This window comes from Pseudophryne corroboree, chromosome 3 (genome assembly GCF_028390025.1).
Source record: "Pseudophryne corroboree isolate aPseCor3 chromosome 3, aPseCor3.hap2, whole genome shotgun sequence".
Classification (NCBI taxonomy): domain Eukaryota; kingdom Metazoa; phylum Chordata; class Amphibia; order Anura; family Myobatrachidae; genus Pseudophryne; species Pseudophryne corroboree.
The window spans coordinates 686,902,273-686,917,578 of NC_086446.1; the positions used below are offsets into that span (position 1 = coordinate 686,902,273).

The following is a 15,306-nucleotide window of genomic DNA, read 5'->3' on the forward strand; positions in this document are numbered from 1 at the left end:
CTTTTGTGCCACACTGTTATCCCAGTAGAATACAATTGCACATTTTGTTTTGCCACTCAGTGGTTCTGTTACTTATAATTTAGAAAGAAAAAATGTCCTAACGATCTTTTATACAATTTTGCTATGGCAACAACTTTTTATTTACCATTTTGTTTAGGCATGAAGTTGTGAACATTAATTTACAGAGCAAGCCTGACTGGTATTTTGAGAAAAATCCTCTGGGACTGGTCCCTTGTCTTGAAACATCTGATGGTAAAATACTATATGAATCGGCCATTGTGTGTGACTACCTCGATGAAGCCTTTCCTGGAGTGAAGCTGACGCCGAAAGATCCTTATATAAAGGCACAAGAGAAGATTCTGCTGGAATATTTTTCCACGGTAGGAGTGGTTGTAAGCTTTGTGTGTATTTTAAAGTGGGTGGTTGTGATGATTCCAACTTTTGGGTGTATGTATCTCTCCAAAGCTTTGTACATAGACCACTATGTGCTGCAGAATATGGGCCTTATTCAGACCTGGATGCAGCCGCGTGTTTATACACAGTATCAGCATCCAGAGGGTCTGCGAACGTGCACTGTCTGCAGTGTGTGTGTGCAGGCTGTCATGATGCCATCACATACCGGAATATGCAATCGTATCATGATTGACAGCTCCAGGTGGCGTAGGGGGGTAGGGGAGGAGGGGGGGGGGGGGGGGGAGTGACGCCGCAGTGTTTGGTGAGAGTGTTTTTGGGGCGACTGTGTGACGTCGCATGCAGCCGCTCCGAGAAAAAAAAATGGTGCCTGACCGGCTGGCAGCGCAGCCAGGCTGCGCAGGCAAGGGTCGTCCTCGAATTGATGCATTCACAATTAAATTGCAAACGAATCATGGGGCGTTGCAACATAGATGCTGGGCGGCCTGGCCCTGTGCTGAGTGGGCCGCAGCATGTGAGTATTTGTACGCAGATCTTGCTGCAGAAGCAAGATCTGCGTCCATCTCTGAATAGCCCCCTATGTGTGCGCTGTATAAATAACTGGTAGTAATAATAATAATTATAGATTGAAAGCTACAGATACACTTGAGAACCAGTCTCAAAGGTGCTGTGAGGAGAGAGATGTAATTTTTTTTTTATTCCTGTCTCAGGGGTACATTTACTAAAGCTTCTAAAACAGGCAAGTAAATGTATTGCCCATAGCATCCAATCAGATTTTATAATTTTCTAGGATGCAATAAAAAAATGATAGCTAGAATCTGACGTTACTATAGGCACTATACTATAAATCTACCCCTTAGTGTACAGTACCTGTCTGATTCACTGGCTTCAGCTACATACAAGGCTAACCTACTGACGACCCAGTAAGTCATGATTGGGAAAAAATATATATTTGTACGTCAATGGGATCTATCATCCGTAAACCTTTAGTTCAGAGAAATCCAAAATAAAAAAAATAAAAATAGTAGCTATATTTCAGTGATGTGTCATATATGCATTATCACAAGTGTTTCCTCTGGTATTTCCTGTGACAAGATGGTGCACATCCATTGGCATATACTGTGTCTATAATCGGTGCAAGGTGTACACCTTGCACATTGGCCCCCTGGCTCTAGGGGGATCCAAACCACACACCCTGCACCCATATAGCTATGACAGAAATAACAAAAATAAAAGAGAATTTCTCTGTGCACTCTAAGAGCTGCAATCTGCGACTGTGTTAATGGTGTGTCACCACACACACACACACACACACACACACACACACACACACACACACACACCAAATGAAAATTCCAAATAATACAAAGTAAACACAATCACAATTAGTGCTCACTATAGATGAAAATGTAAAGTCACCATACAAAATGAGGATCAATGTTCATATGATGTTATATAGTCCTGGGAGTGCTGACACTTTAACGATGGGGCAATAACGGACTCCTCGTGATGGCATTAAATCTTGATCCCACGTGGATCGATCTCCCAATTGGAAAAAATGTAAAAGAAAAGAAGGAACAAATATTGTGGTAAAAACTGCAAGTGGTGTTTTTCCCTGGTTCCATCAAAGCGTGTACGAGCTCTATGGCAGGTACAATTTCTCTATCCGAGTACGGCCACCTAGGTGAGCAGTTGAACGCCTGTGTATACAACCACTTTCACCAACACCTGCAGGCACTCCCATACACACCCATAACATGGATCATCTCAGTGCTTGCTCTAAGATACCTCTCAATAGTTGCGACTGAAGCTGGCCGACACAATTATCAGTCGTCTGCCCAATATGTTAAGATGTCAGTCACCGGTGTCCCCGCAACAAGTCGACTGCCTGATATATCGGCCATCAGCTGTGCTGCACAGCAGTGGTCAAAGTGAAAATTTTGAAGTGGGGGTATGGAAAATTGAAGGTCGTAATTATGCGCATGCCGAAGTCAAGCAGGGTCTGGAAAAAGGGGCATGGCCACTCAAAAGGGGGCGTGTCTTTCAGTGTAGTTTACCACACTATATACCCCTTATACACATTATGCACCACAATAGTAGGACCCCTTATATTATCTAGTACTGGTGCTCCTTCCACATTATACCACACAGTATGAGCCGAAATTTACATTATACCACACAGTATGAGCTGGAATTCACATTATACCACACAGTATGAGCTGAAATTCACATTATATCACACAGTATGAACCGAACTTCACATTATACCACACGGTATGAGCCGAAATTCACATTATACCACATTGTATGAGCTGAAATTCACATTATAGCACACGGAATAAGCCGAAATTCACATTATAGCATACGGTATGAGCTGAAATTCACATTATAGCACATGGTATGAGCTGAAATTCACATTATAGCACAGGGTATGAGACAAAATTCACATTATACCACACGAAAAGAGCTAAAATTCACGTTATAGCACACGACATGAGCTGAAATTCACATTATTCCACACGGAATGAGCCGAAATTCACGTTATAGCACACGGTATGAGCCGAAATTCACGTTATACCACACAGTATGAGCTGAAATTCACATTATATCACACAGTATGAGCCGACATTCACATTATACCACATGGTATGAGCTGGAATTCACGTTATACCACACAGTATGAGCTGAAATTCACATTCTACCACACGGTATGAGCCGAAATTCACATTCTACCACACGGTATGAGCCGACATTCACATTATACCACACGGTATGAGCTGAAATTCACATTATACCACACGGTATGAGCCGAAATTCACATTATACCACATGGAATGAGACGAAATTCACGTTATAGCACACGGAATGAGACGAAATGAACGTTATAGCACATGGTATGAGCAGAAATTCACATTGTAGCACATAGAATGAGCCGAAATTTACGTTATAGCACACGTTATGAGCCAAAATTAACATTATAGCACATAGAATGAGACAAAATTCAAATTATAGCACACGGTATGAGACGAAATTCACATTATATCACACAGTATGAGCCGACATTCACATTATACCACATGGTATGAGCTGGAATTCACGTTATACCACACAGTATGAGCTGAAATTCACATTATATCACACAGTATGAGCCGACATTCACATTATACCACATGGTATGAGCTGGAATTCACGTTATACCACACAGTCTGAGCTGAAATTCACATTCTACCACACGGTATGAGCCGACATTCACATTATACCACACGGTATGAGCTGAAATTCACATTATACCACACGGTATGAGCCGAAATTCACATTATACCACATGGAATGATACGAAATTCACGTTATAGCACACGGAATGAGACGAAATGAACGTTATAGCACATGGTATGAGCAGAAATTCACATTGTAGCACATAGAATGAGCCGAAATTTACGTTATAGCACACGTTATGAGCCAAAATTCACATTATAGCACATAGAATGAGACAAAATTCAAATTATAGCACACTGTATGAGCCGAAATTCACATTATGCCACATGGAATGAGACAAAGTTCAGGGAGAGTGACAGCAGGGACATAGGGACAGGGAGAGTGACATAGGGACAGGGAAAGTGACAGCAGGGACATAGGGACAGGGAGAGTGACAGAGGGACAGGGAAAGTGACAGCAGGGACATAGGGACAAGGAGAGTGACAGAGGGACAGGGAAAGTGACAGCAGGGACATAGGGATAGTGACAGAGAGAGGGACAGCAAGGGCATACAGTAAGGACTAGGGAGAGAGAAAGGCAGCAGGGTAAGACTACATATTTAGCAGCAGCGGTGCTGAGGATGCTGTGGTCTGCGGTGCGGTGGATGAGGCTGTGGTCCGCATGGTGCGGAGGAGACATCTGTGGGAGTTGGCGGAGGTGCAGAGAAGGACTGAGGGCGGGGCGGTGGGGTGGCTGAGCTCGGCGGCGGTGTAGGGAAGGAGGAAGCAGAGGGTGGCGGCAGTGCAAGGAGGAGGAGGCTGTGGTTGGCGGCACTGCGGCTCCTATGACTGCGGTGCTACTATTTTAAAATCTTCTGCGGACCGGCAGCCAATCAGGAGCGGCCACTTGGCCACTTTTGATTGGCTGCTGGTCCGCGGCAGATTTGAAATCGTAACGCCGTGGTCATAGGAGCAAGAGCTCAATGCGGCGGTGGGGGTCTTCAGACTCAGTGCTCGAAGAATTGCCTGCATGCCATACCGTTGTATACCGGCCTACTTCAAGCACTGCTGCACAGTCAACACAATATGTCTGTGAATTACGACCTTCAGATATATTGGGTGTACACCCCCGCCGACGGGCTTGCGATGTATTGGCCGTTCGCTTGAACAGCCAATATATCTGCCAGTGTGTACCCTGCTTTAGATGCATGCTCCGAAGCAAAAAATCGCTCCGCTGCGTCCAACATTGGTAGTGCATACACCTTTGAACCAAGCCCTTTGATAGGAGAATTAACTTTATTGCCGTCTGAGCAACAGTATTATACACTGTAATGTCTTGGAATACCAGGCAAACATAAGCAAGCAGTAGCTTTTTACAGTGTGCCCCTATGATATGATATAAAGAAACACAATTACAATTATTGAAAAGTGCAACCTGGCTGTTTGAGGGACACAGAAGAGATAACTGTTACAATCTCACATCAGGGACAGCTGGCAATGTTATAATAAAAAAAACCACTACCAGAAACGGGTTGGGTACAGGATACCGGCAGTCCCGACTGCTGGAATCCTGATAATGGTGCAGGAGGCAGGGGATCACTGATTCTAATCCTCTTCCGAGTCCTAATTCTACACCCCCCCCTCTGAGCCTAACTCTAATCTCCCCTCCCTGCAGCCTAAACCTATCCCTCCCCACAGCCTAAACCTATCCCTCCCTCCCCACAGCCTAAACCTATCCCTCCCTCCCCGCAGCCGAAACCTATCCCTCCCTCCCCGCAGCCGAAACCTATCCCTCCCTCCCCGCAGCCTAAACCTATCCCTCCCTCCCCGCAGCCTAAACCTATCCCTCCCTCCCCGCAGCCTAAACCTATCCCTCCCTCCTCGCAGCCTAAACCTATCCCTCCCTCCCCGCAGCCTAAACCTATCCCTCCCTCCTCGCAGCCTAAACCTATCCCTCCCTACCCACAGCCTAAACCTATCCCTCCCTACCCACAGCCTAAACCTATCCCTCCCTCCCCGCAGCCTAAACCTATTCTTCCCTCCCTGCAGCCTAAACCTATCCCTCCCTTCCCGCAGCCTAAACCTATCCCTCCCTCCTCTCTCCCCATAGCCTACACCTATCCCTCCCTCCCCGCAGCATAAACCTATCCCTCCCTCCCCACACCCGAAAACCTATCCCTCCCTCCCCACAGCCTAAACCTATCCCTCCCTTCTCACAGCCTAAACCTATCCCTCCCTCCTCACAGCCTAAACCTATTCCTCCCTTCCCGCAGCCTAAACCTATCCCTCCCTCCTCGCAGCCGAAACTTATTCCTCCCTCCCCATAGCCTACACCTATCCCTCCGTCCCCGCAACCTAAACCTATCCCTCCCTCCCCACAGCCGAAAACCTATCCCTCCCTCACCACAGCCTAAACCTATCCCTCCCTCCCCACAGCCGAAAACCTATCCCTCCCTCCCCACAGCCTAAACCTATCCCTCCCTCCCCGCAGCCTAAACCTATCCCTCCCTCCCCGCAGCCTAAACCTATCCCTCCCTCCCCGCAGCCTAAACCTATCCCTCCCTCCCAGCAGCCTAAACCTATTCCTCCCTCCCTGCAGCCTAAACCTATCCCTCCCTGGCATACGTTTGGGATTCCGGCAGTCAGGATGCTGGTGTCGGGATTCTGACAGGTGTCGGGATTCCGGTGCTGGCATTGCAACTGCAGTGATCCCAACTACATCACTTCAGAAACTACATACAATCGCAGGTTCACAGATGGATATACATTAAAAGTTTAGGAAAATGCCCGTAGCCCCATTTGTAACATTACTAAGAATTTCTTATTTCACATTTCTTTAATACTTACTTTTTAATGTTATTTTACTGAAGCTTACCATTATACAGTGAGATCCCAGTTTATTGGGGACGATTTTAAACCTATATAAAAATTTAAAATTAATTAATGTGTACAGTATTTGCAATCTTTTTAATTGATTTCTAATAAAATTGTATTTTAATGAAGTAAACCTATGCGCCTTGTAAAATATTCACATCAACAACAAAATCAGTTTCTGTGTTACACTCTTAAGCCGGGTACACGCTAAACAATGTGTGTACCCGGCAACCTCGGTAGTGATGGAACACACTTGCCGATTTCGGCAGCGAGCAAGCGGCGGTTGGGACAGGAGCAGACCCATACTGTATTTGGCAGCATGGCATCGGTAGCAACATCCCCAGATTGAGCTGCATTTATAGCCGACTCGGGATACCGCTAGCGACCTCTTGGAAGGTGCTTCGCTAACTATCTAGGATGTATACACTGGATGATAAAACTAATCTGACATAACGATTGGTCGCTATCTGCAAATTTTTTTGAAATGTCATCTAGTGTGTACCCAGCTGAACATATATATATATATATATATATATAAAAAAAAAAAGAAGAGTTCGAGGAGCGCTTCATAGTGCAATATTGTTTATTCACAAACAGTTTTTAAAACAGCAAGTAGTAACATAGTATCTAGTATCTAAGGTTGAAAAAAGACAATTGTCCATCGGGTTCAACAGTGATGCTTTTCTTAATACCTCAGATTTCATCTGAGTGGGCTTATAATACCACTTGGCTTAAAAAGATTATCCTCTGATATCACCTCCACCAGCCGCCGGTCAAAGCGTCAGAGCCCTTTGCCTCGTGCCGCCTGCCTCACACTCACGAACCCCAGCATGCCGGGACACTGCTGCTGTCTGCACAGGGGGGAGATGATTCAGGATACAATGATGACGTCACCAGGCCACGCCCCAACGTGTTTCGTCATAAGACTTCGTCAGAGGGTTATATATATATATATATATATATATATATATATATATCCATTGTAGAAGGGCCGCACTCACATGTCGTTAATAATCACAGTTGCTGGGGTGCAAAATCCAGGAACAGGTCCTATCAGAACAAAGTTCCACGATACATGTGCACAAATAAGGATGCACTCACCAGACTTCTCCAGGGTGAAATTGATAGATTTTAATCTAGACAGCACATACTCACAAACAGAAGGTCAACGTTTCGGCTCACAGCAGAGCCTTTGTCAAGACCAGATTACCAGGTTGCCATCTCCCTGTGGGAGGTTGCCATCATGGAGATGGCAACCTGGTAATCTGGTCTTGACAAAGGCTCTGCTGTGAGCCGAAACGTTGACCTTCTGTTTGTGAGTATGGGGGTAATTCCAAGTTGATAGCAGCAGGAATTCGTTAGCAACTGGGCAAAACCATGTGCACTGCAGGGGAGGCAGATATAACATGTGCAGAGAGAGTTAGATTTGGGTGTGGTGTGTTCAATCTGCAATCTAATTTGCAGTGTAAAAATAAAGCAGCCAGTATTACCCTGCACAGAAATAAAATAACCCACCCAAATCTAACTCTCTCTGCAAATGTTATATCTGCCTCCCCTGCAGTGCACATGGTTTTGCCCAACTGCTAAAAAAATTTCCTGCTGCGATCAACTTGGAATTACCCCCTATGTGCTGTCTGGATTAAAATCTATCAATTTCACCCTGGAGAAGTCTGGTGAGTGCATCCTTATTTGTGCACATGTATGTATATGTATATATATATATATATATATATATATATATATATGCAAATTAAGGGTGTAAAAGCGCTTTCACCTTAACTATTTACAATAACTAGTACTTAGAATAAAAACAAATATATAATATATAATTAAGTAGTTTTAACAGCACTCCTAATTATAGTGGCAGCAAGAGAGATTTTCAATTGGCTCGTATTCCAGTAAATCATATGAGAATGTTCGTTAGGAGTAAAACCTCTGCGCCTTCAGTGCTATAACCGTGACTAATCTTTCAGTATGAATCTTTATAAGTCATATGCGTACCAGGCCCGTCACAGTATCTTTCTTGGAGATTCTTTCCCTCTGTACTTTGTTCCTTATGTGGATGCACTCATCAGATGGTGTGGTCACATGGGCAGACAAAGGATTGTATAAATAATGTGCACTTTTTCTTATAAAGGGGGTCATTCCAAGTTGTTCGCTCATTGCCGATTTTCGCTATGCTGCGATTTGTTGCTAATTGCGCATGCGCAAGGCACGCAGGGCGCATGCGCTTAGTTATTTAACTAAAAACTTAGTAGATTTACTGTGGATCCTGCGGTGCTTTTCAGTCGCTCTGCTGATCGGTGAATGATTGACAGGAAAGGGGCGTTTCTGGGTGGTAACTGAGCGTTTTCCGGGAGTGTGCTAAAAAACGCAGGTGTGTCAGGGAAAAACGCGGGAGTGTCTGGAGAAACGGGGGAGTGGCTGGCCGAACGCAAGGCGTGTTTGTGACGTCAAACCAGGAACTAAACGGACTGAGCTGATCTCAATCTGTGAGTAGGTCTGGAGCTACTCAGAAACTGCAAAGAATTATTTAGTAGCAGTTCTGCTAATCTTTCGTTCGCTATTCTGTTAAGCTAAGATACACTCCCAGAGGGCGGCAGCCTAGCGTGTGCAATGCTGCTAAAAGCAGCTAGCGAGCGAGCAACTCGGAATGAGGGCCAAAGTGATAAGTGACATTGTGCAAATTGCAGAAAAAAGTGCTACAGTATGTGAAAATTAGTGAAAGCCACTATAAAAAACCGTGTGACTCTCTACAAATACCCCAACTGCTCAGGTGCCCATCAGAAAACAGTAGTATCCAACAATATTAAAGATGGCACTCAGAGTCTGGCAACAGTGAATAAAGACATCTGTATTGGATGTTGAATCAAACGTTTTTGGAGCTGCTGCCCCATCCTCAGGACAACATCTACGTGTGTGTGTGTGTGTGTGTGTGTGTATATATATACATACTTTAGATACCGGTACTGCGCTCTTCACTACCTTCTTATTAAACTATTATAACAAAATAAGACGGTATAATGGAATGAAATATAATATATAATAGATATGTAAATTAGGCCGCTATGCCCTGAAGATGGTCCCCTACCAGGGTGGGGCCCTAGTGAGTTACGAATACAACAAATGTATCTTCAGGGGTACCTATATTGTGTGTGGCTCTTATTGTGGACTAGTATTTTTTATTATCCCTTTTCTTGGGTACAACCAAATGACAATTTCCTTGTACAACCAAATAACCATTCATCAAGTTTACTTAGAACCATTATATACACCACAATAATCATAATGTCGGCAGTGATGATGTCGTTCCCAGAATGCAGGCACCGGTATGCAGACAAGTTTAGTATGCTTGACTCATTGCTCCGGATGTAATGGAGCCCAAGCTTGTCGGATGTGCAGGTTGACGGCCGAACTCTGATGTTTCCTCTATTTTCCTATCTGGGAAGCACTGATGCTGGGATATGTGGGATAGGCCAAGGAGTAGGACTACAATAATTAATTGACTGAAACGCCCCCTCCCTTATATAACCTCCCCTTCCCTTATCACCCCATTTATTTATTTTGTGCCAGGCATTTTGTTTTTTTCTAGCCTAAACTTTTACCGTAAATCTTAGAGCCTAGAACTTATGGGATCATGGCTGGAGAAGCGGATATTAGGAGCAGTACCGGTACTCAGTATCTGCTCACTGCCCTGCTGCAGTCTGCTTCTCCCCCTGAAGAGGGTCATCAGGCACTCACGGGTGTGCTGGGACCCTAGGATGTTAAATAAAGTCTCCCATAGGAGCTGTTTTCTCAGAGGCTGCAGCTGTGACCGATGCCACAGCTTACTATTTCAGTAATTCTGGGTGACCAAAAGGCAGTTCCCATGCAAGGAAATGGCACGGGCAGGGGTTTGGTTGCTCTATGGGAGCTCCGGTTACCCCTAAGGGGGCACAGGAGGCACAGTGAAGCAATTGAAAGAATGTAGTTGCCTGAATATTAGAGGCTCGATCTGGTAATGGTGGATGTCTTCTTGCCCACACTCCCAGTGACCTGTGGGAGGTCCTTCCAAGTCAGGTGATTTCCTGCAGCTTCCTGGAGGATTGATTGAAAAAGGGAAGACACCTGCTGCTCCTTGCTGCTGTTGAGGACGCCGGAGGCTGGGGAGTGTGGTATAGTAGAAAGACAAACTGTGTGGTGCTTCTTCTTAAATTTGCTAGTAGGATGGCCAAATCCCGGGCCATTTTTTTCAATCCCTGGAATCGGGATTGAAAAATGATCAATCCCAGGATCGGTTTCTTTTTTCTTTTCAATGTGTCTACCCTCCCCCGCTCTGCCCAGCCCACATAACTCACCCTAGTGCGGACGGGTGGGAGGATGGGTCACTTGGTGCGAGGAAGTGACTTGCGGTGAGGTCCGTGCGGCTGGCTGAGCAGCGTGACCTCTGACTTTACTTCACGCTGTGCAGTGCGCACAGCCGAGGGAACGGAGCAGGGGGAGCCGGGCAGCATCTGAGGGTCCTGAGGATGCTCAATGCTGCCCGGCATTAAAAAACAAACAAATGGGCTGGCTAATCCCCAAATCCCCGTGATTAGAGTTTTCAATACCGGGATTGAATCCCAGCCAATTTTTTGCCAAAATCCCGGGATCCCACTGATCCCAATCCCAGGATTGGTCACCATAGTTGCTAGAGTAGTGTAGCTACAGTATGTGAGTTTTGTGCAGATTGTGAGATTGAGGGGCCTGTGCTGTGGTCATCCGTGGACACTCAATCAGGGGAGGGTATTGCCTGCATAGGCAAAGGTTATGGGTCAGTCCATTGCGGATCTGGCTAAGGAGGTACAAGATGTTCGTGGACAGACTAATGTTAGTGCATCAGCCTCTATACCTCTGCAGCAGGTTACACCATCTCCGTTTCCTTCTCCTGATTTAGATAGTAACCCGATGGTTAGAGATATGTCTGTTCAGGTGGATAGACTTTCCAGGGTTTGTTCTTCTTTGGAAGCAGTCTTAGGCTCAGCAGGTGCAGGTGCTTGTAATACCGACGGCAGCATCCTTATGTCCAGAATCCCACAGGGGAAGGTAAGTATACTTACCCTCCTCCAATGGCCGCCTAACTATAACTCCCCCTTCCTGCTGCCTAAACCTAACCCCCCCCCCCCTCCACAGCCTAACCATAACCCTCCCCGGTGGAGCCTAAACCTTCCTTCCTACAGTCTAAACCTAAACCCCACCCCCCGCAGCCTACACCTAACCCTCCCTGGGGGGTGGCCAAACCTAAGACCCTCCCTTTTTATGTAACTTAATCCCCCGCCCCTACTGCTTACCTCTCCTGTGCAGCGGTGTGTGGACATTCGGGATCCCGGCTGTCGGGATTCTCCCGCTGGGCTGGAGACCCTATTTGGGATGCCGGTGTCAGGGATTCCGGCATTGGCATTCTGACTGCTGGGATCCCGACCGGATCCCCTTGTAAACGGCAGCCTACCCAGTGGTGCATATCTTGGGGGAAGGGGAGGATTCATAAGTATCTTCCGCTGAGGATGGGGAGGTATTAAACCAGGAATGGATAGACTATTCTAGTTGGGAAGACAGTTCTCCTGAAAGTTTAGGCGTTACTTAGCTTATCCAGGCTATTCGTCAAACTTTAAAGTTTGAGGACGAGGAGCCTTATGATGAAGCAGCTTCTGCAGGATTATTCCAAAAAAGAAAAAAAAAGGGTTTGAATTTTCCTTCTTTTATGCATTTTTCTGATGTACTGGGGGTATCCTGGGCTAAGCCAGATAAACATGTTAAGCTTCCATGAGGTTTTAGTGACATAGGATCTGAGGTTGAAAAAAGACAATTGTCCATCGAGTTCAACCTATTTGTGGTCTCCTATGCATGATGATTTGACTAAAATTTCTGACTGATGCTGCTGTCAGCCGTTGCATTTTATCCCTATTTATAGTAACTATAATGCATGACTATGCACCATACCCCTGGATATCCTTATCCATTAGGAATTTATCTAACCCATTCTTAAAGGTGTTGACAGATTCCGCCATTACAACTCCCTCGGGCAGGGAATTCCAAACACGTATTGTCCTTACCGTAAAAAAGCCTTTACGCAGTATTGTGCGGAATCTCCTCTCCTTTAACCTGAGCGAGTGTCCACGAGTCCTCTGTGTTGATCTAACCAAAAACAGGTCCCGCACAAGCTCTGTGTATTGTCCCCTTATATATTTGTAGATGTTGATCATATCCCCTCTTAGTCTCCGCTTTTCCAATGTAAACATGCCTAGTTTTTCAAGCCTTTCCTTGTATTCCATCGTCTCCATGCCTTTAATTAGTTTGGTCGCCCTCCTCTGTACCTTTTCAAGCTCCAGGATATCCTTTTTGTAGTACGGTGCCCAGAATTGTACACAGTATTCAAGGTGTGGCCTCACTAGTGATTTATATAACGGGAGTATAATACTCTCGTCCCTAGCATCAATACCCCGTTTTATGCATGCTAATATCTTATTAGCCTTCTTTGCTGCAGTCCTACTTTGGGTACTACTGCTTAGCTTGCTATCTATGAGGACACCTAAGTCCTTTTCCAGTACAGAATCCCCTAATTTTACCCCATTTAGTAGGTAGGTGTAATTTTTGCTCTTGTTACCACAGTGCATTACCTTACACTTGTCTGTGTTGAAGCACATTCTCCATTTGGCTGCCCATGCTTCTAATTTAACTAAGTCGTTCTGAAGAGACTCGGCATCCTCCTCTGTATTTATAGCCTTACACAATTTGATATCATCTGCAAAAAATTGACACCATGCTCTCTAGACCTTCTGTTAGGTCGTTAATGAAAATATTGAACAATAGTGGTCCTAATACTGAGCCTTGCGGCACACCACTTAGCACTTCAGTCCAAGTTGAAAAAGATCCATTAACCACAACGCTGGTCCCTATTATCTAACCAGTTTTTGACCCAAGTGCATATTGTGCCCCCTAGCCCTGATTCTTGTAGCTTGTAGATAAGTCTCATGTGTGGTACAGTATCGAACGCTTTGAAAAGTCTAAAAAGATTACATCCACGTCTTTACCCTGATCTAGGTTTGCGCTTACTGATTCATAAAAGCCAAGTAAGTTGGCTTGACAGGATCTGTCCTTCATAAACCCATGTTGATTCCTTTTAATGACCTTATTGACTTCAAGGAACTTCTGAATACTATCTCTTAGAATACCTTCCAATACTTTCCCCACTATAGATGTAAGACTAACTGGTCTATAATTACCTGGTTCAGCTTTACTTCCCTTTTTGAATATAGGCACTACTTCCGCTATACGCCAGTCTTTGGGAACCATACCTGATATAACTGAATCCTTAAAAATCAAAGATAGCGGTTTTACCAGTTCAGAGTGAAGCTCCATTAGAACCCTTGGGTGAATACCATCGGGCCCTGTTGATTTATTAATCTTTAAATGTTTTAATCGGTCACAGACTACTTCCTCGCTTAAATAAGTACCTATCAGTGGGATATTCTCATTATTGAGATTGTGTGTCAGTCCCTGAAATGGGTCCTCTCTAGTGAATACAGTTGAAAAAAACTCATTTAGTGTGTCCGCTATGTCATTATCATTTTTGCTTAAGACTCCCAACTTGTCTTTTAAAGGGCCTATACTCTCCTTCTTTAATCTCTTGCTATTAATGTATTTAAAGATTTTTTTGGGATTCGCTTTGCTTTCCTTTGCTACTAGTTTTTCAGTTTCTACTTTAGCCGCTCTTATTTCCTTTTTGCAAATTTTGTTACATTCCTTATAGTGCTGAAATGACTCTGCTTCCCCGTCAGATTTGTATTTTTTAAATGCTCGCCCATAAGTTCTATTATCTTTTTTCTGAGAAGGATACAGCTCTATGGGAATTACCTCCAGCAGTGGATGTCCTGATTGCCTGTTTGGTTAAGAATATGGCTCTTCCAATGACTACTGCAGCCACAATGAAGGATGCTATGGACCATAAGTGTAAACATATGCTTAAATCCTTGTTTTCTTTAAAAGGTACTATTTTGCATCTACTGTTGTTGGGAGCTTGGGCCACCAAGGCCATAGAAGCTTGGTCAGACCAATTAGCAGAAGCTATTCAGTCAGGTGCAGATTCTTCAGATATCCTTACCCTGGTTATGTGTGAAGAACTGCGTCAGTCATACACAGCCCTAGAAGCTGGTTGCTGCTATTGAACGGTTAGTGGATGCACTATAACGCTCCACTCAAGAGTAGACAAAATAGAATAGAATGTTCAGCGCATACCTAGTTTCTATAATATGTTAATGGGTCCATGTGTATTCATATAATATTGCTTCTGTTTTATAAACAAATAGAAATCAATAAAAATTACGCACACTGGATTATAATAAGATCAAGACAATTTATTTAAAATAGATAGTAAAATAAGTATATTAAGTATATTTCATATATTTAAGCTATGTGTACTGTATATCTAATACCGGTATACAAAACAAACATGCAACACAAATACAGATATACATATATTGGTCCACTTAAAATTCCACCTGTGGGTACACTCTCAGCGTTTTACCCCACTAGGCTGAGGTTCTTTTTGTCCCTCTGATCACTTAGTTAAAGAAATATTCTAGTGCACTAAGTCAGTCTCTGCCAGGGTTAAGTGCCTTGCTTTTGATCCTTTGCTGTAGGCAGTAGGTGGTGCGAAAGTAGGACTTATGCTTTTACCTACCGCTATATTCAGTGTTCACTTGCAATGGTAACTGTGCAGGGGATTCCTCCTGCTCTCCATTGGCGGTATAGTGGTGTTAACTGTCGTCTGCCGGCAGACTCCCACTGCTCCGTGTTCCTGTTTCTCCGG

At 44.5% G+C, this 15,306-nt stretch overlaps 1 protein-coding gene across 1 annotated transcript in view; it reads left to right on the top strand.

Annotated features, from left to right (window-relative positions):
* LOC135056609 (glutathione S-transferase omega-1-like) overlaps window positions 1-15,306 on the top strand; it is an 84,736-nt gene that overhangs the window by 37,457 nt on the left and 31,973 nt on the right. Inside the window, exon 4 of the mRNA XM_063962007.1 lies at window positions 158-380. Within this exon, the coding sequence (XP_063818077.1) occupies window positions 158-380 (223 nt within the window). The remainder of the gene's footprint in view (window positions 1-157; window positions 381-15,306) is intronic.